Source organism: Prorops nasuta, unplaced genomic scaffold (genome assembly GCF_024137725.1).
Source record: "Prorops nasuta isolate Cenicafe-Biocafe unplaced genomic scaffold, Cenicafe_Pnas_1.2 PNAS00005, whole genome shotgun sequence".
NCBI lineage: Eukaryota > Metazoa > Arthropoda > Insecta > Hymenoptera > Bethylidae > Prorops > Prorops nasuta.
Window position 1 is genome coordinate 6,500,708 of NW_027116802.1, and position 21,235 is coordinate 6,521,942.

Here is a 21,235-nt window from a genome sequence, read left to right on the forward strand (position 1 = left end):
TGTCTCCCCTACGTACACTCTTATCTACTCTCTCTCTCTATATATATTATTCTATGTAGAATATAATTAAGAGCACCGTCGCTAAAAGCACTGTTCCAACTCCTAAAGAATAGTAAAATTTCCTATAGAATTATAATCTTAAATTATATGACCTTAGCACAGCTCGTGGTAACTACTCGAATATGGTAAAACTAGAATCTTCTTGATAAAACGCGAGTGCATTGTGAACGTACCTATATATATATATATATATATATATATACATCGCCTGATCTAATATAGCATAACACGTGAAACAGATGGCTGTACGAATGCATTGCGCGCATTTCACACTCGGTACATGCGTGCAATTACATTTTGCATTTAGAACGATCCGAACAACTTGTTGGGCGCCAAGTTGCCGAGTTAGACCGCGCGCGCATAAAAATTCATGAACCCTCCTCTCTCATAATTTCACTGTGGAATGGAATATTTGCAAGTTGTCCGCAAAAGATTTTATTAAACGATCTATTTCGTGCCAAAGACCAAACTAAAGCTGTTTTATGCTTCGTTTAGTTTGAACCAAAAAATTCTCAGCACGAAAACTTCTTTCCCACCGATGATTATCAGAGTTTTCCCAATTCGATCTGAACGTTGCATGGTATTCTCTTCTCCGGCCGATCGAGTCACGAATTGGTGCAGGAGAAACTCACGAATAAGATGGAAAATTGGATGAGAAGGTTATTAGTGAAATAGCCCGGCGCGTATAAAATACGAGACTCCCGGCAATTAGAGGTTTCGTGCTATGCGAGGACAACACCGGTGACTCACGAAAAGTTGCTCGCTCCTCGACGCACGCAACTGATGCATCGATAAATAAGGAAATATGTTTAATTGAAAAAACCCACGAGTTGGCGACGCTTCTCCTGACATAAATCGTGTAGCAGCGACGAAATAAAGACGAGTGTAATATAGGAACGAGAGGAATAATAAAGAAAATAGGCTGAAAAAGTGTGGAATTCTTGCCTCGTGGAATTTGGAATGAACAAGTTGATGATAGTGTACGGCGTCCATTCATTCCCATGCATTTTATAATAATAGGATGGTCCAGTAATAAAGCAGGAAGATGGAAGAATATTATTGCGAGGCAGAGGTGGTTAAAAGGGGGTATGTTGGAATTGAGAAATGAAGAATTGGATGAGAATTTGGGATTCCTGTGTCGAGGAATTTGGAGGATGGTTTTATATATATATATATATATATATGTACATGTGCGAGGGAGAGATTATCGGAGCGAGTGATAAGAGCAAGCAGGATTGGACCGGCGACGTGCGTGCATGCTTGCAATTACGCAACGTCGACGTTGGCTTTCCCAGCAAAGCCACCTGCCAAGCGTTCCCTTCGATATCAAAATTCCTTGATCGGCACGCTCCGGAATTCTTTGCCGGCGGACCGGCCCCGTGAACGATGTCACCATGGACGCCACGCTGTCTGCAGCCAGTCATGCAGCCACACCCTCCTTTTCCTTCTTTTCCAGCAATACAACTTGTGACAATTCACAAGTCAACTCTTTATAACGTCATGCAGCAAACGTATACGTGCAGTATATGCCATGCCTTTTCACCATTCATCGAACAATCTGCAAGAAAAGAGAGGCTGCAATGCCAAAGAATACATCAGACATTTCGCTTTTGTTCCAGCGAAAAATAAATTTGAAATATCAAGGTTAACGTAGCTTCTTGATTATAAAAATACGTGCTTCATTGCCACATTTGGCTATCGTCGTTTTGGTAAGAGAAAATTTGGGAAATCTCACTATTTGCTGTACTATACTTTCTTTTCTTATATATATGTATCTTATATGGATAATGCTTGGAGGGTCCAAATGAAAATATATAATTAATAGGGAAGTAAATGTATAGAAACGCGGAGGCTCGGTGTGGTGGAATTCTTTGTGGAAGAAAATCCAATACAAATATGAGGTTTGGATTGTAAAGGGTATTCGACGTCGCGTACGACGCTATAGTATACTACTGCGTTTACTTTATTTGGATTGTTTGTTGTTTCAAGAACCGTCGCCACTCTACGACAACAACCACTATCACGAAGAGTGCCTAAGATGTAACAGCTGCGGCCTCAATCTCACAGGACCCAATCAGAAGCGAGCGAGACGGTGGGTATAATAATATATATTATATATATATATATATGTGTGTGTATAGAGAGACAAATAATCAATCCGATTAAATTTCTTTGTTAAGAATTTGAAATAAATAAAAGTGTAACGAATAAAAAACTATATTGAATTATAGATCCTGAATTAAAATTGGAAAATGCAGTGAAAGAAAATTTTGGCTCCGAAGGGGAAAAATATGAAATAGGGTTCTTTTCGTTATCAAACGGTAGGCATCGCTTTAACTTGATTCCAAGTCGATAAGAACAGATAAGCAAGCGCTGACTCACGATCGTCTGTTTGTCCACGCCTTTTTCCACTTTCTCCATCTGCGATTATTGAACTTGGCTCCATCGCGACAGGAACGAGCGACGCTTTTAAGCAAACAGAATTTGCTGGACATGCTAAAAATCAGCGTGTTTCCTCCGTTTATTTAGCAAACATTCGTGCCGGAGTTACTCTCTTTCCTCCTTCACTTATTCCCCTGCACTCGCGTTACATTTACCAAACCTCATTTAATCCCGCTATATTTCTAATTACATTAACCGAGTTTGGAGGATAAACTTTTTCACTGAGAATATACTAGATTGCAGATTACGCTTAATTGCAAAATGCATTTCGCTGCATTAAATGGAACTGTTAGATGAATTTATTCCCTCGATGAATGACAGTATTTATTTGTAAAGAAACATATTAACCGAGCTCATAACAATAATTTCTCCTCTTTCTTTGTTTTCCTACCCTGTAATTTTTTAACAAATTAAGCAACCATTATTCAGCCAAAGCCTAAAAGGAAAGGTCATAGTTCTATTATTATTGAGAGTTTGCAAAGTTTGTAGAAAGAAATGTCAATGTTTGAGAAGATTGGAGTGAAATAAAGGTATCGCATTTGCAGGTTCAAAAATCAGATTCTTTGCGATCTGCATTTTGCCGACGTGGCGCTGATGGAGTGCTCGGACTTCATGCAGCAGTTGCGCAGCTTCAAGCCACAAAGTTTAGGCTGCGCAGTTGCCAGAAGAAAGTCCTCCACCACCCTGATTTTCCCTCTACCACCCCAGGCGTGTTCAGGTAAGTCCTTCGTGCATAAATTAATCTCGCTAATTTTTAAATCGAGCCTGCCATCGAAATACTTCATAACTGGTTAAATCGATTTTTCTTGCCAGTGAAACTCTCTCTCTCTCTCTCTCTCATATATAATTTTCCCTTCAGATTTTCCAAGCTTATATAAAATTTCTCTCTCGTCCGTCAATTTATATATTTCTTTTTCATTTAATTCTTATTTGTTTATCTGCGCTCTTTCTCAAGTAAACAAATCCTGATATTTTATTGGGCGTCGCTGCGTGTCCTGACTCTACTGGATAGTGAGCTACAGGTGGTTTAACCAATCTCGTGTTATACGTATGTGCCACTTGACGAGAAAACTGCAACTGCAGCTGCACTCGTAAGGGAGCAGTTCCGATTTGGAGAAAGATAAACATGAAAGTTGTGTGCGACGTCCTCTGATGCATAACATTGGAAGAATTTTCTTTCTTGAATATTTTTTCCCTGTTATATAGCCAGGCAAATGAAGCTATATATTTCTCAGGACCTCTGTCTCTTTTATTTAAAGTAGAATTTATTCCGTTCTCTGTCTTCATAAAAAGAAGTCACATTTATATTATTACTGATTTTTTCCACACTCCCTTTCTCCTCCCTTCCTCAAACTTATTACTAGAAAAGTGACATTATTTATAATTTGCTGAGATTTAATGCAGGAATATATATGTTCGGTTTGATACGCGACGAAATTCGACGAGGGTGGAAAGCAAGAAAAAAAAAACTGCGGGCGGCTCACTCTAAGTTCGAATACCAAGCCCTGCCTATGAACAGCTTGGTGTTCTACCTTACAGTGAATCGACTGTGGTGTCTCTTCAGCAAGCTCGCTTGTAGAGAAAACTTTTCTCTTCCGAGCCACCGACGAAAGAAGAAAAGAATTCCCAGTGATATATATATATTATATGTATATATATGTACCACATGGCCCCCAAATATGCAAAGCGTAATAATGCAAAAAACGAAATCGCTAATCGCATTATATACTTGTAATTGTCGTTCAAAGTTTACTCTAAAAGATTTTACAGTTTTATATTTTAAAAATTGAATCAAATGGAGAATCGAGATTTGTACACGTATACAAAGTATATCGCTCGCATAAACAATTGACAATAACGAATGCAATTCTATAAATTTGTAGAGTGAATAAAGCTGGAAGAGGGATGGTTTTTATAATGAAGCAGTTGAATCTTTTAGCGAGAAAGGAAAGAGGATCGAAGAAAAGAGAGAGGAAGAAATTGAGTGAGAAGGTTAGATAAGGAGGAGGGGGAAAAAGGTGGTGATATCGGAAATATGTGCCTAAGTGGATGGCACACACACATACACACAGGCAGCTTCGCGCTTCGGAGGAAAAGCACACGCAACGAGATATCTGGGCTTGTATGGAGACGGTCGATTCGCAACCCCCCCCCCCCCTCCTTACTCTAACCTTTCCAGACTCGACTCACTCAGCCACGGATCGGATTCGCCCTTAATGATTTCAAACCAATTGACACCCAAGAGATCCCACCCTACCATCTTTCTTCTTCAATTTCCAAACAAACAGCGCTAAATTGAATTTTCCTCTCAACCTTTAAAATCCATCAACATCGTTTTATCTCGTGCTGATTTTTATCTCTCAATCTTCACATCCCAGCGGATGAAATAAACGAGACAACACACTAGGAATAAGAAGGAAAAAATCGTTGTTTTTGTGAAAAACAGAGCTTTTCTTTACTGACATATTCTTCAAGATTACAATAATTATTGTCATTGTTGCAAACGCGCAATGAAGATTTTCTTCTTCGTGCTTGTACATAATCTCCTCCATGAGCTCGTTTTATAATGCTTCCTAATCCGTATACTATAAATTTCCAGATGAATTTTGCCAGGAGTACCCGCACAATCTAATTCCTACCCCTGGCTATTGGATAGAGTGTTCAAGGCCGCAAATAGCGTCGAACACGATTTGGGACGAGAGCGAGAGCGACCGAGACGGAACTGATCCGGAGCAAGCGGAGGATCAGCCAGAGCCATCCTCGCTTTTGAAGCAACGCGAAGATTGTTTGTTCGAGGAGAATGAAGTGGACACGGACGACATTCCCAGGGTGAAGACGGCCATCGAGGAACAATGGGAGAAGAATCAAGGTTTCGAGCTGACGTCGGTCGAGCAGGAGACCTATGAGAAATATTACTTTGGAACGGAGCATTGGAACTATTTCACAAATGACGAGGACCTGGGCCCGGTGATACTCAGCATCAAGCAAGAGACGCTCAATGGCAGGGACCAGTTCAGAATTCTCGTTCGAGCGATCAGCTATACGGTCCACGGATTGATCCCTGCCAGTAGTGTCTTTGCCGATCGGTAAATTCTTTCGCAAAGTATTTATTCCTCTATGATTTTCTCAATCGTTGTATCGCACAACTCTGTAATCCAGCTGCATGTATAAATACATATATACACAAGAAATTCCAATAACGGCTGCACGTATACTCGAGGGAAAGGAGGTGCAAATCAAACGAGCAATAGCATCATTAAATTGTCCTTGGCGCGCGCGTAATTAGTCCTAGCTCGCTCGCGTAGTTAGTTTTCCCCATTTGATTCTTCAATGACGATCGATTCTCGATTGACATTTCCGCAAGCATTACCCCCTGGAAGCAGCAGCAGCAGTAGCAGCAGCAGCAATTTGGCACGCGACGGACAAGTTAAGGATTTAATTGGCAAGATTATGCTTCGATCGGGCCAAATGTCAAGGTCGCATCGTTGCCAATGTACAAGGTCATATATTACTTGCACTGGTTACAGGTACAATCGCGAGGAAGTAGTGAGGAGTTTGGGAAAGGAGGTGAACATCAATCCACCATTGACGTTGGGTCAATTGCCGGATACTCAGGATGAATTGCTGAAGCTGGACCAGGTATTCATCAAGTCGGAGCTGAAGGTCGGCGTGATCTACGTGCAGGAGGGCCAGTACACGGAGGAGGACATCCTAGATAACAACGATAATTCACCGCTCTTCGAGGAATTCCTGTCGATTCTTGGCGACAAGGTCAGACTTAAGGGCTTCGACAAGTATAAAGGAGGCCTCGATACCGTTCATGACCTTACTGGACTATATTCAGTCTACACTAACTGGAGGAACATCGAGATCATGTTCCACGTGTCCACTTTGCTGCCTTATGAGAAACACGATCCTCAAAAGGTAATCTCATCCACGCACGAATGCAGTTGATGAGAGGCCACAAATTCTGTACAAGTTAATAATATGTACCTGAAAAGAAAAGCATGACTCTCTCTCTCTCTCTCTCTCTGATGTTTCACTTGAAATATTATATTCTATTATGAATTAATCGTATTACCTGATTCCTTCTACTCACTGTAGCAAGATACAATCTACTTCTATACGAATCCTCGTTATTTATTGTATTTGATTTACGCTACATTTCTTACATGATTTTATTATATAGGATAACTGATCGTGGACTTATAAGAAAATAATATTTTTAGCTCCAACGGAAACGCCATATAGGCAACGACATCGTCTGCGTAGTCTTTCTGGAGGCGGATAACACGAAATTTAGTCCAGGATGTATAAAGTCACATTTCCTGCACACTTTTATACTGGTCCGAGTAAGTCCAAGGATAAAACGGAAAATTACAAGATACGAGGTGTCTGTGGTTACGAGAGACGAAGTTGGAGCTTACAAGCCTTACTTATGGGAACAGAGTGTCTTTGAGAAAGGTAAAGAATTGTTATAGGGACTATAATCCCTTCAATTGCTTCAACGTCGATATATATATTTAACTTTATTCTCTTAATTAACTAATTTTGCAGCCTTTAACATGGCATATTTAATGATTCAATTTATAAAGGTTATTTTTGTTAAAAATGTGCTGCCTCTCTGTTATCTGAATTTTTACTCGCAGGTCCGATGTTCCGGGAATGGATTCTAACGAAAATAGTGAACGGGGAACGAGCGAGTTACTCGGCACCAAAATTCGCGAGGATGCAGGAAAGAACCAGAAGTCAAATGCTAGAAGATATCGTGGCTAATCTGGCCAATCACGCGGAAACTGGGCAAATTCCAAAACCGTATAGGTAAACTTAATTAAATCTATTTATTCTCGAAGAAACATTACTACATTTTTCGCCACTTTCCTTCTTCTCTCTGAAAACTTTTCGTATTCTCTTAAGCATTCTTTAACTTTCTTGCTTTTCTACAAAAGACTTAAACTGATTTCTAACTAATCTTTTTTCCGTGAGCTTAAGGAATTAAAAATAGAAGAATTAACGTAATTTACCCCTTTCTTGCTCGTTCTTTCTCTATTCTCTCACTTTCTTTTTTTCAAAAGCAGCTTAGCTATATATCTCATTGTTATGTAGTCGTTGTTCTCAGTTTGTAAATAGTAGTATACATTAAACGGATGATTGTTATAATCTGACAGTTTCTCTCGGCAAATTGAGCAATAGATACCGCGGAATAGAATTAAGTATTGAATTTTACAAAATAATGCTGATGGGCTAATTTAGTGTTCATGAATATAGACGTGGATCTTGGAGACCGATTGGACATATGAGACCGTCGTCGCCATTGCTGGACTCTGTTCGGGATCAGTTTGAAGATTACGATCAATTGGCAAAGGATTTCACCAGGGTCTTCCTCAACAGTGCAGAAAATGTTTCGCTCAATGCCAGCCTTTTCGATGTCTCCTTCTTAGTCCCTGGACAACAGAAGCAAAAAGTTAGATTCATCGGAGTCAGAGCTATTCTGGCTGTCAGAAGCAGGTAAGAAATTCACTAAAATTTCAAATAAATCAGCGTAATTCTTGAAGAAAATCAATTTATTCAAAAATTATGTAATACATGTGTTAATAAGATTTACTATCACTTCCATGCAGAGTCTTCCAAGAGATGCTTTATGGAATTCAGGCAGGTTTCGGTAGTCCTCAAATTCCAGTAGCGGAGTTACTGGCTAGGCCAGCCCCAACCTTGATGAGTCCGCAAAAGCCGAAAAGCTCGAATTTCCTTCAAGTTCCAGACGTCGAAAGTCCTAGGTACGTTTCGTCGCATTAATAGACTTTACCGCAGAGCATATTTTTCAGATTACAAATATTTATACACTGTATACAGTAAATACGCAATAATAATGTTTGCTCTATTCTGATCAATTAGTAGCGTAGTTTTCATTGTTTAACGATAAAAACAATCGATTCAAGTTATGCATTCAGGGAATATAATGTTAAGAAAATATTGTGACAAGCAAGTACACACATACATGCACACGTACACGCAACATTCAAAGTAAATATAATAATTGTGGGATGAATCAAAACATAATTTAATTGGAGCAAACTCCTGCGGTGAGATCTTTTTTGCGATTTAATGTCGATTGTTGTCTATTCTGCATAATAACTGTGTAATTTTTTACGGCACATCCATGTCTCCTATCCTGAAAGCACCGCATGTTTTAGTTTCGTAAATTCTGTTTTCTTTACTTTATTATTAACTTGAGTCTGGACAAATTTACAATTGAGTGTATCGTAACGTCAGATGTAGCATGAATATCTTCTTCGATTAATATCATCAGCACGTTGCAAAAGATTGTTTCGAAATTCCTCAGTATTTATTTCTCAGAAACATCGAGTCTTTACACGAGTGTTCTCAACATTACAATCATTGCTAAATCTTTGCCAAACAATACGACGCCGAATGAGTATTACACTCTTTCTTCTCTATATCTCTCTGTCTTATTATTATTATTCAACTTTTCACGTGTTTTCATCTCTAATTGAATTTTCAAGAATTTCAGATTTTCCCAACGATTATTTATCATCAAGAGATATGTTACTGTTGATTATTATGAAAAAACACAAAAAAATTGGTGAATCTTCGACACTGCTGTTTTGGTTCTTTGCGTGTTTTTTACGTGGAAAAGACCTGGTCCATCCTAGATCCTTGAAAATCCTTAAAAGAATCGTTTGTCCGTACCCGAAGGTGCCGCTTTGCGGTTTCTGTGAGATACTGGTTTTCATTTGTTTAGGCCCAAAAGCGTGCCGTCTTCACCAATCGTAAAAAGGGCCATTTCGCGAATTGGCACCATCACTGCTGGTTGGGGTCGCAGTATTCGGAAACACGGCGGTGGAAATACTCTTCAAACGGAGGACCGGAAACGCTGGTCGAGTTCTCAAGACTGCAGTAGTAAGGACCGCTATATACATATACATATATATATATATATATATATATATATATATATATCAATAATGCGACAGAGATTGGCACGACAAATTCAATGGAATATTTACAACACTATGCTGCTTTGATTACAGATAAGGAAATGAAAGATAAGGACAAAGCGGCTCAATCCCTGGCCGTTCCAAGGCTGAGCGTTTGCGCGGATTCTCAAAAAGTGGATCGAGCGAAATTGGCGCAAACCGAAGTAAGTCTATCGCTCATTTATCTCGTCAGAATTATCAGTAAATATATTAGAGATATTTAAAAGCAAGGGAGAAAGGTTTGACTGATGAAAAAATTCTTTCGGGACAGTTCGACATCATCGAGTTTGACCCGGAAACCTTCAGGATCTTGCTGGATTATCTTCACACCGGCTCCTGTGCGTTAACGTGCAGCAACATTCCTGGATTAATTTGTGCCGCGGAACATTACGATCTGCCGGAGCTTCTTCAAGCCTGTTTCCATCATGCCAAACAATTCCTACGAATTGAAATAGTTTGCGTGATGTTGTGCGCCTTGGAGAACTATTATTGGCGCTACACCTCGGCATCGGAATTGGTCAACATGATCTTGGCGTTCGTGGAGACCAGAGCGTACCAGCTCTTTCAGCGTCCAGACTTTTTGACCTTGAGCGAGTCGATGGTTCAGATGATCATGTGTCGTGGCCTTGAAGTTGGAGAAATTAAGAAATTCGAAGCTATGCTGAGTTGGGCTAATAATCGCAGTAGAAGCAAGGCAAATAAAACTGATGAGAAAGTTGAGTTTGATTGCATAATGGAAAGGCTCAGTAGGGATCTCAAACTTTATAGGATTCCTCCCCATGAACTTATCAGGGTAAGTTGATAAAACAAGAGAGAGAGAGAGAGAGAGAGAGAGAGAGGGAGGGAGAGGGGAAAACATCTCAAGGCTAGTCTTGTATATATGTCGTCTGTTCGTTTCGTGCTTTTTACCACAAATATATTGAAGTGAGAATGTATGACTGTATAGATATACGAAAAAAGTTCAATCGAAAGGATAAAGCTGTATATAGACCGCATCGATAATAAACTAAAAAAATTCTTTATATTAATAAATATTTGTCTAAGTGTATGCATAAGCACTACACTATACATTCTCACTGTATATATTTGTATTCAAATGCACGTAGTGAACACTGTGTTTCTTTATACGTAGAGTGAATTTACGAGATTGATGGAAAAATTGCCAATTATACAGAATAAAGCGAGATCAATAATTTATTAAATATTTTCAGATTGTTCTACCGACCAAGGCAATTAGAAATGAGAGAATCCTGGAAACTCTGATGTTCCAAGCAAATTCCGGCATCTACAGGAACATCGACAGCTACCTGGAAGTCTGTCAGAGAAAGATTCAGAATCAGGATAGCTTCGACTGCGGTTTATAGACTTATATATATACATTTCCACAGAAAAAGACATACTCAAGTTTTTCTCAAGGGGCAGTGGAGGTACCTGAAACAAGTGGATAATACTTTCCCAGTTCGATTCGTGACTTTTCATTGGGATTCGTTCAGACCTTTAATCCCTATGTAGCTGATACTGCGACGTTAACGAGAGAGTTAGTAATTACAGCTATTGGTCTGAAACACGATCGATCACCTAATTTCACACATTTATTATAGAGCTATACAATACTTTTTTCTTACTACCTCTATGTACCGTAATACTGACGTAGATTACCTACTGTTAAATTTTCTAAATATTTCATTATAGAAGATGCGAGGTTTTTGTTGCTAAACGAGATTTCACGTGATCAGTTTGGTTAATTACACTCGATCGATGAAATATATTCCGATGGCTTTCAGTGAAGTGAGATTAGGTGATAATTGGCGAATAACCAACTGACACTTGGAAACATAAAACAAAGAAAGTGTTTTGCCTCTAAGTCGCGTCGCTTCTTTTTATACTGGAAGAAGAGTGAAGAGCAAAAGCCGATTATGTTTCTTACTCATTAGATAATGTTTTTCCTTTCTATATTCGCTATGAATTCGAGACTTGTCTCTATTGCAGTTGGTTTGAATAATCGATGAAAGGATTGGCGCATGAAATGATTATTGAAATTTTAAACAACAAAGAAAGCACAATTTTTGTAGTATATTATAAAGGTTGAAACGAGTTGCGAAATAATGTCCTTAGTTAGGAGTTGAAGTATAAATATATATTATATATTAAATGGAAAATAATAAATATATATATATATATAAAGATTGTTTTGGACGGTGGTAACCGCTCCATTGCAGCTCGTTAGTGAAATGCGTTTAGTTGAGCAAATATCGAAATCCAACAAATAGCGAAATGTAATTTACTACGAATAAATAAACAGCATATCGGTAAAAAAAAGTGTTATCAGTGTTGAGAAAGTATGAATGAAAAGAAAAAAAAGGGGTTCGACAAACTATGCGTACACTTCGTTAACTATAATATGCGCTGAGAACTTTCTCCATTTATTTACCCCAGAAAATTTTTGGCCAGAAAGCTATGGCAAATGCCGAAAATGACAATCTGTACTATAAAGAAGAAACTATATTAATAATATACATATATCGTAAAGTTTACTATTCCATGAACGTAAAAGAACATAATTATTACTATAACGTAAGTGTACACATGCATAAATATCCATACACCTGGTGTGTATGTGCACGTGTGCGCAGGCAGCTACGTACATATAATACATATATACTAAATATATATGTATGCGCGATAGTAAAGAAATAATATCGATATTTAAATAATAATGAAAATTACAATAACGATAGCTATGACAACGGAAAGCGTCGATGTTTAACGTGAGATAAAAAACATTGAGGTCTGTTCTGTTTTCTATTGTAGATTTCGTATCTTCAATACTCTAAGACAGAGATTCTAAAATCCACATGGAGAGATTGAAGAAAGGGTTTTCATAAAAAACATATTTTCTCCTTAGAAAAAGATTGCAGATCCGGGAGAATGAATATTTTCCCTTTATCTCTCGTTCTTCACTCTCTCCCTCCTGTAATCCTTACATCTTCCCCCTCTCTTTCACATTTTCTTTTTGTCACTCAATTTTATTGCCCTACTCGACACTTACCAGGTTTTCATTGCTTCTCCCCCTTTAACGAAGAAACATATCGCATATTTAGTCTAATAAGGAGACCTTGTAAGATACAAATTTATTAAAAACTAATACTCTTCCCCAGTAAATGCACAGTGTGTGTTGGATGCGTATATATATATATATATATAAATTAATGACAATTTATCGCTTTTTAATCCAATACATATTTTGAGAAAAGAAAACAACAAAAGTACTTATCCTTCTTTGTAGCGAGTGACTGAGTAAGAAATTACGAGATTTATGTATTAGTTGAAGGAAACACTGTGTTTACTGGGTGGATCGATTCAAACACCGAAAATTATTCCGAGTATTATGCGTAATTTTAAAATTCGTGCGGACAAAAATAGCACAAATTTGAGGTATAAACGACTCTCAATCCGATCTAGAATTTCTTTAAAGTATATCTATAAGTCCAACCGAGTTTACTGCTAGGAAAAAGTTGGCTCTATCTGCTATGCTCGTTCCCTCTAGCTTCTTCTCGAGACCTGTTGTAGAGAGAGAGGAGAAAAGAATGGTTAATTTAATTTAATTTATTCCTTCTTTTCAAAATTTCTTTGCTACAGTCCCTCTCCCTCCCTCTCTCCGCCCACCCTCCCTAAAGAAAGAAATATTTTTCTTACAAGATCTATTCGTTCGTTGTAGAATACGAAATCATGGATATCTTCCAACGCCAAGTCCTTCTACAATCTACATATTATGTTGTTATACATAAACTAAGAATGCGATATAATACACATATTTAAAATTGAATAATACATCGGTGCACTTTCTACTCTCCGTAGGAAGTGGCCAAACTGTTAAGTGTCTTATTGTTCAGGCCAACGGCTGGACGAAAGTAGATTTTCGAAATTTTCCAATTTAAAATCAGCGTAAACCGCAGCGATATCGTCCAAAACTTTTATACAATTCGTCTCTTTCCACTTGCAATTGGTTTGGTTTGTTATCGAAAATATCCAAGTCTTAAACAAACTCTTATTTTTTAATATAAATTTAGTAAACTTACGAAAAACTTTCCTGAAATAAGAAATACTCGAAACTCTACTTTACCAGTTAGAAGCATAAATGTTTAATGTATGATGGAAGTATAGTTGTTCAGATTTGAATATCGTATGATGAGTCTCTAACGCTATTAATGCTTGTTTTATCAAGAAATTGGTTACTGTTTCGTATGTGAAGTTAACAGTGCTAAAATGTTTCAAGTAATTCAATATAATATTATAAATTTACATTTTATAATGTGGCTTGTTTAAAAAATTATGATTAAAATGAATTTGGTTCATAAAAATGAAAATTGTTACAGTAAAGAGAATGGATAAAATTTGTATCTACAGTAAACACACTATTTGATGAAAAATATCCTTCCTCCCTGGTCCAGCCATTGCCGCCTATTGTTTGTTCGACTGTACAGTGATCGGCAAACGCATATTCAAATATAAATTATTAAACATGATTTAAGGATTCGTTCAACCAAAGAAAATATTCACTCACATTTAAAAAATATTGTAATTATGAAACTGGTCGATCCGAAATAATCCCGTCGAAAATGATTGATGATGCTTGATAAATATAAATTAATAGTAATTCTATCAATAAAATGACACCGGTGATTGTACAAGTTCTTCTGGAAAATTGACAAATCTATCTGAGACAGAATGAATGAAAATATATATATGTTTATGTATGATAAAGGAAAATATAATGTAAAAGAAATCTACAAGCATCATAAAAAAGAGCGACGTCGACTTGAAAATAGTATTAAAACATAACAACATTATGCGCCACGTGCGGCGAGAAACGAAAACTCTTAATTGATATGTATACAACAGTGTTGACTTGACACTTGACAGTTCACCATGAATCTTTGTAAATATAACCTCAAAATCTGTTTATTCATTGTGTGCAGACAATTTCTACGTATTAGGTTGAACTCAGCGACGAACATTATATAGTTTAAATATTTCTAAACAGTTTATATGCCGTCATAATTATCGTTCGTGCTCACTATTAATATTCGCTGTCCTTTTTCACATTATCGCTGCCATTAAACTTTCATCGTCATTGTTGTTGTTGTTGTTGTTGTTAACTATCGCGATATCTTATATACGTCCGTTTATCATTAATAAATCCTTCATTATTATTGTAAAGAGTCAGCAGACTGTCGTAAATAATGTAATAATCGTGAAAATTCGTGATTATGGTCAGTATCTAACGTTGTCGTTTTTAAGGTTAGAGCTAAGGAAATGGATACTATCATTACATGCTAAGATATCTTACATATTTTCCTCATGCACCTTACATGTTCTTCTTTCAATTTTCGCTATCGATCATTCCTGTCATCTTTTGATAGACAGTAAAAAACTATATAAAGTTTTTGAAAACGATGAATGTATATATCTACCAATATGTACCTGAAATATTTGTTATGCTCTAATTATTTTTCTGTAACCTTGATGAATTTTCTTAATCCATTTTCATTGATGACTAGGCTCTTGTTCCTTGATTCAACATAACAAGAGTCTTTTAACTCGCCGCACGACGCTCGTGTGAAAATCAATATAATAAAAGATGAAGTTATAACAAAAATTTATTGTACATGAAGCTACTGTGATGTTACTGTTGAATATAAAAATATATATACATATATGTGTATATATATGAATATATATACTAATATATATGTGTATACTACAATCCTGTCTATGTTGCCCCATACAGAACACCTTCATATTATCCTTTTCTAATCTTTCAATAGTAGTAGTTTTGCTACATATTAGCAAATATTTTTAAGTAGACAGTTCTTATAAAATCACATTTATTTACAATTCTACAGAACGAGGAGATCTCGTACAGGTTGGTAATCGTAAAACGATTGATATTTTTAGAAAATTCTGGTCACTATATTAAAACATTGCTACTGGCTATAGAATAAGCCAGAGTATATCTGTATGCAAAACAGTAATCACGGTTCATTAAAAATGTGCGATAACCATAACTCGTGTGTATTTAGTAAATTTTAAATCATTGCATTTGTATGCAAAGCTAGATGCAGTCTTATTAAAACGTTAGACCAGAGGTCAGAAAATTATGTACAATTAGGTACATTCGTAAAATACATACGATGTTGCTCAAGAGGATTTCTGAAAAAACTTCAAGATTGGTTAGCATGGTTTTAAACAATAGGATCTCTTCACCACTTTGCCCTAACACTCCAGTCTTTTGGTGTCCAATGCAGACACTTAGGATCTATTCTAATCGATCTCTTTTTCATTGCTGTTGTGTGCTGCTCGATTATTCCCCTGTGAGTAAAGATACGTATCACTATCAAGTAAACTCCAAATACAGAGCCATAATTCTGGAACTTAGATAAAATTTCATCTTAAGTCAACAAAACAATTACCTATTTAATGTTACTATATATTGGCTTTTGTAGTAATTGATGAGATTCAAATTTTGCAATGTTGATATCACATCCTCTTTTTTGATCGAAGTTAATTCACTGATTTCATTTATTGTTATTTGTGGTTTTTCATTGTCCAATTGTGGTTTGATATTAAGCAAAATATCAAGTATAGTGTGCGCCCAGTAACTTCTATAGGACAGTAGTCCTAAATCTGAGAGTGGCTTTTCTGGAGAACCAGTTTTTCCCTCAAACTTGGAGAGTTCATAAGAAAACTCAATTAATAACTTTCCATATCCTTTTCTTTGGTATGGGGGTAATGTGAGAATGCAGGCAACATTATGATCCTCTGTTGATTCTTTTTCTTTGGAAAAGTATCCTACTATGTGGAATCCTCGTGTATCAAATTCAGTCATTACATAAAATAAAAATGGATCTGTGTCATAATAAAGAGTTTTATGATCTAGAAATAATTTTGCTAGTAGGCAAAGATTTTGCGCATAATTTTTGTTTTTCCTTCCATCTATCTCAAAAAAAGATATAGAGCCTTTTCTATAAATCTCATTTCCAGGTGGATGACGTAAATTACACTTTACTAGATGCCTTTCTAAACATTTTCTACTTCTTCTGTACTTTAAACAAAATTCACATATGTATATACATGGAAGATTAACCATTTCTTGTGGGTATGGACTAAAATACCATGGTTTTATTCGATGTCGACCAAGTTCAATTAATTCTATATTTTTCATTCTCATAACAACATCATCGTGGTGATGAGCAACTAATGAGCCAGTAGGTCTTGGCCCTTGTGTTTGCGATAGGCCATCCTGAGAATCATCATTTTCTATAAATGTACCTTTTCTTTTTCTAGACATTTTCTTTTGTAACGCTGCTTGTAATACAGCAGAACCATTGACAGGTTCACTATTAATACTACTATTAGGACTAGGAGGTCTACTAGGTGCTTGCTTTTTTGGCGTTGCAGCACCAGTTCCAGGTGCAGTGCCATCTTTACGTGGATACTGAACTTTTCTTGTATCCAATGAATCCTCTGTAACCCATTCATCTAGTCGCTTATTAACTAAAAATTTGTGTTTTTTTTTATTAATTATAATTAATAAGGAATCATACGTATATATTATAATATAATATTTTATACTTACAATCTACGTAATGTACATAATAATACTTGGCACTCTGTACATCTTTAACGCTGATGATCTCAGCCAATGCTGCAGATAAAAGCAGATAAGTGTATAATAAATTAAGATAAATTGCATCAAGTTATTTATATATATAGTGTTATATTAAGCAAGCACTTCAGAAGTTGGATGACGAAACAACCCTTAATCGATGTGGAATAAAAGATTGACTACACAAAGGTGTATAGACCTCTAAAAACATGCTCCAATGTTAATAAAACAAACACACTGAGACAAAATTGTTTCACACGTGTTTCTGTCACGTCCATTGTTGTCTTGGGTTAACTTATCAACCATTTGATAAATAATATCAAATTCGAGAGCACCCATGCAGGCTTATATGTGAAAGGTTGAGTATACTTATAAAAAAGAAAAATTTGAGTAATTATCAACTTACGCCAGTCATCTGTCCCGTGCATTTTGACCGGTAAACGGCATCCTTCCACTAGAGAGTTCTGAAAGTGAGGTTAGAATATAAAAACATGTATTCCTCCCTTTTTAAGCTATTTTAGCGTAGTAATACTAAAACTATCTTATTAATTTACAGTAGCTTACCACCGAATCGCATATTGTTTCACGATCGTCGTGTTCTTCGACCATTTCTCGGCAGTGATGCCAGAAATGACTACTTTTTCCACAGAAACAATTAAGCATGAGCAGAGGGGGCAGGCATAATCGGCACACAACGAAATACTCGGAAATACCCCTAGCGTGTGACTGCGTGTGACTAGTCACTTTCATTTCATGTCGCTTCAGTCGAGCTCACTCCGGCGCTTTCGGCATTTTCCCGTCTCCTTTCCTCGCTCTCTACTTTTACCCATCGACACCAGATGGCTAACGCGCGGAGCAAACTCGTTGTTAACGCCGCCGCTAGGTGGCTCATACGCGGAAATATTTCTTGCTGAGTCGAGCTATCGAGTTGAAGCCCGCGAAGTATAAAGCATAGCAGTGGACATGTCCGGCAGACTCATAATTAATAATTGAGTTTGAGATGGTTCTATACGTTAGACTCTTTTTTAACGAGTTCTTCATCTCCTTCAATAGTAGAAAGGACCGTGATTAGTCATATTCATTTACTTGAAGGTTTTTCTACTGGACATGTTAAGTTGAAGTGGCGGCCAGCGGCTATAAATACATGGCTATCATTGATACATAAAAATTATTACCGAGCACAATCTTCCTTTATAGCATTCGTAGCACTAAATGCTCAAAAAAACATCACATTGAACCGAAATATCGTTATGTTCTCCTCGCTTTCCCACAACCGTACATATATTACATATATATATATATAATATATTCCTTGATATCATATGATTATATGGATAACTACCTCAATTAAAAGCTCGATTATCGCATCTCGAAATCTCGCAAAACTAATCGATATCAATATCGAGAGCAATTTGACTTATAATTTTTTTGAATACATCTACATGAAATTAAAAAATAGAATATTCGAATTATTGCATTTAAGCCCCTCTTCCACAATTACGTAATGATAACAATTGAGCGAATAAGTTGAGGATAAACATAACTATACGAAACTGCTTTACTGTTTCACACGACACATATATAAATATTTGGTAAAATTCTATAGATGGAAGAAAGAATTAGAGGAATGTTTCTAGTTATTGTTTATCAACAGTATATGTATTATAGCGCTATAAGGGTATATATCTAACATTAAAGGAAATCTGCGAACGTTCGGAAATAAGGATGATTTGGCAAAGTAAGAAAAAGGGCGAAGAAATGAAGCGCGTCGTATCGAAAACATTCTTGTACATATATATATATATATACGCAGGGGTAGGTAAGGGGGTGCTTCACCCTGTCCAACTCTATACTAGCCCGTTCCAAGCAGCATGTGCAAGCAGGGTCCTGATGGTAGATAGCACAGGCAGGATTTACTGTGCTATACTTATATATGTGTATGCGGTATATGAAGCCCATGTATGTGTGCATGTATTAAATGTGTAAGAGAGCGCACGAGAGTGTACTCACATCCAGTATACATAAGGGTTGATAGTGCACGGGGCGACCGAACCATCCTTATATGCAGGGCGTGGCCAGGGTCCACCAATCAGAAAGCGGGCAATTCTCCAAAGCCCAAATCGAAGGGAGTAAAAATTTCAGTGGTCGCGTCAAACACTACTGCCAAAAGAGGATAAGCATACTTGATCCTGGCTTATATTTTTCTTATTTATTCGCCGCTGAAACTTACGGATTTTTTCAACCTAAGGAAATACCTTTTTTCACCCGTATCGCTGTCAATTACCCGCTATCCGCTTACATCTTCCCTGCTCCGGGAATCCCGCCAAGAAGCTTCGCACGCTTATTAACGCGATCTCTCATTCCATTCCTCAAGAAATTTGCAAATTCGCATTGATTTTACTTTTTTCAAGCGCGAACGTCGATCAAACGATGCTCCGAGTCTTTGTAGAGATAAACCTGACCTTTATTCGAGTTTCTTACGAGGAACTTGAATTATGCAAATAGAATATTTAATCCTTGGTAAATGTATAATAGTGTTTCTTTTGTGTATTGAAAGATTAAAATTTGAGATTTGCTAGAAGGATTAGGATTAACAGAAGAATTTCAGATGGAATTTTCGTAAATAATATTAGCGATTTTGCAGGAGTCCCGCGTGAAGGCCTGGGGAGAGGTGGATGAAGAGGGGTTGCAGGGGAGGGGGTGGAAGGGCTGCGTTTGCTGCGTTTAATAGCCATAGTGTTACCTTCGAGGCCTTTTGCCATTAAGAATCCCGCAAGACCTTCTCCATGCACAGTCCTCCTCTCTCTCTCTCTCTCTCTCTCTCTCTCTCTCTTTCTCTTTCTCTCTCTCCCAACCTCCACCCCCCACCAACTCCTCTTTCAACCCTCCGTCTTCTATTCTACCGACATATTACACTGTGCCCTGCTAGCGTGAATGTAATACGCGTTCGTGCTTATAACTATACATCGCCAAGGTACTTCGGTACACTAAAATCATTAGAAACACGTGCGCCTAGCAACGCGCAGAATCCTCTATTTCTCTTCTCTCTTCTCACCCCTTATCACCATCTCTCCTATCTCTATGCTTCTATTCCTAGAACCATCTATCCTTCTCCCTTTATTTCACTATTAGAATGCTTAGATGCTATCCTGGGATCGATATCAAAACAACGTCTTACAATATCCCTTCGAGCTATCCCAGAAATTCCCCAATTTTATTCTAAAATCATGAAAATCTTGGAAAACTCTCTTTAAACTTCTCTCATCCAAGGAATTTTTATATTGCCGGAAGTGACCTGGCATCGCACACTTAAATACTTTTCATGATAACTCAGAAATTAATTATAAAATAAATTTTTGTTTGTTTTATTAACTATTAGTCAGAGAACCTTCAAACGCATTTATATGAAACAATTATTCTTGTTGGAATAAATTAATAACAACAGCGATAAATTTTAAAATTTAATAAAAATAATCTATGATAGTTTGTTCCGGATACATTAAAACAAGTTTCCTTTATTTAAACAAGCTTAATAAAATTACATTTGTTACACAAATATAAATAATAAAAGACTAGGAAATATCAGAACAAACTCTTCATGGGTCCAACCTTTGGAATTTGAGCACTGAATCTACTCTTTGCCGTTCGTCTCTAGATACACTATGCAAGATGCCTCATTATTTGTGGTTCGTAGTTCTAACAAACATACTTTCTTTGGTACTTTTTGATTTATTAGTACGTTTGAACTTCTTTGCGATAAGAGAAATATTTTTTAGCATTAATTCTCATCCTTATTCGCTTTCTCTTCTTATGCTTCAATAAATCTGCAATATTTTTATCCGATTGTAGGAGATATGCATCCATATAATTACTACAAAATTAAAGGAAAATAATTTTAAGTTTAAATAAAATTTACTTCTTAAAACAGCAACGGTTAATATTCTTTATTGTGTGTATATATATACGTAATTATTCGAGGAGATGAAAATTATGCCATGCAACACGATCATTAGTATTATAGTCAATAATAAGTGCCCTTGTCAATAATGCAAAGCAAAAGCAACAG

At 36.8% G+C, this 21,235-nt stretch overlaps 2 protein-coding genes across 6 annotated transcripts in view; one reads left to right on the forward strand and one right to left on the reverse strand.

Annotated features, from left to right (window-relative positions):
* Positions 1-15,238, forward strand: part of rsh (radish) — a 95,338-nt gene extending 80,100 nt beyond the window's left edge. For 3 of the 5 annotated variants that reach the window (XM_066726659.1, XM_066726663.1, XM_066726664.1), the window contains 12 exons: positions 2,050-2,152; positions 3,048-3,220; positions 5,102-5,588; positions 6,030-6,426; positions 6,732-6,966; positions 7,152-7,323; positions 7,756-8,010; positions 8,124-8,279; positions 9,266-9,423; positions 9,555-9,664; positions 9,772-10,293; positions 10,712-15,238. In XM_066726659.1, the coding sequence (XP_066582756.1) occupies positions 2,050-2,152; positions 3,048-3,220; positions 5,102-5,588; positions 6,030-6,426; positions 6,732-6,966; positions 7,152-7,323; positions 7,756-8,010; positions 8,124-8,279; positions 9,266-9,423; positions 9,555-9,664; positions 9,772-10,293; positions 10,712-10,864 (2,921 nt within the window). In that variant the 3' untranslated portion in view covers positions 10,865-15,238. The remainder of the gene's footprint in view (positions 1-2,049; positions 2,153-3,047; positions 3,221-5,101; positions 5,589-6,029; positions 6,427-6,731; positions 6,967-7,151; positions 7,324-7,755; positions 8,011-8,123; positions 8,280-9,265; positions 9,424-9,554; positions 9,665-9,771; positions 10,294-10,711) is intronic. The other 2 variants (XM_066726660.1, XM_066726662.1) reach the window with 2 other exon arrangements.
* Positions 15,239-15,371: 133 nt separating this feature from the next.
* On the reverse strand, positions 15,372-17,893 carry Tip60 (Histone acetyltransferase Tip60). Its single transcript, XM_066726665.1, has 5 exons — positions 17,734-17,893; positions 17,576-17,633; positions 17,140-17,208; positions 15,974-17,057; positions 15,372-15,872 (listed from the first exon to the last, which is right to left on the reverse strand). The coding sequence occupies exons 1-5, from the start codon at positions 17,830-17,832 to the stop codon at positions 15,764-15,766; spliced, it is 1,419 nt and encodes a 472-aa protein (XP_066582762.1). The 5' UTR covers positions 17,833-17,893; the 3' UTR covers positions 15,372-15,763.
* Positions 17,894-21,235: the final 3,342 nt, after the last annotated feature.

What these genes read in the sequence shown, in the direction of transcription:
- Tip60 (XM_066726665.1), bottom strand. Translation starts at nt 17,832, where the DNA reads ATGCTTAATTGTTTCTGTGGAAAAAGTAGTCATTTCTGGCATCACTGC. An exon ending in GCACGGGACAGATGACTGGC is followed by an intron (nt 17,209 to 17,575) that starts GTAAGTTGATAA and finishes TTTTATCTGCAG; the next exon opens with CATTGGCTGAGATCATCAGC. An exon ending in TTATGTACATTACGTAGATT is followed by an intron (nt 17,058 to 17,139) that starts GTAAGTATAAAA and finishes ACAAATTTTTAG; the next exon opens with TTAATAAGCGACTAGATGAA.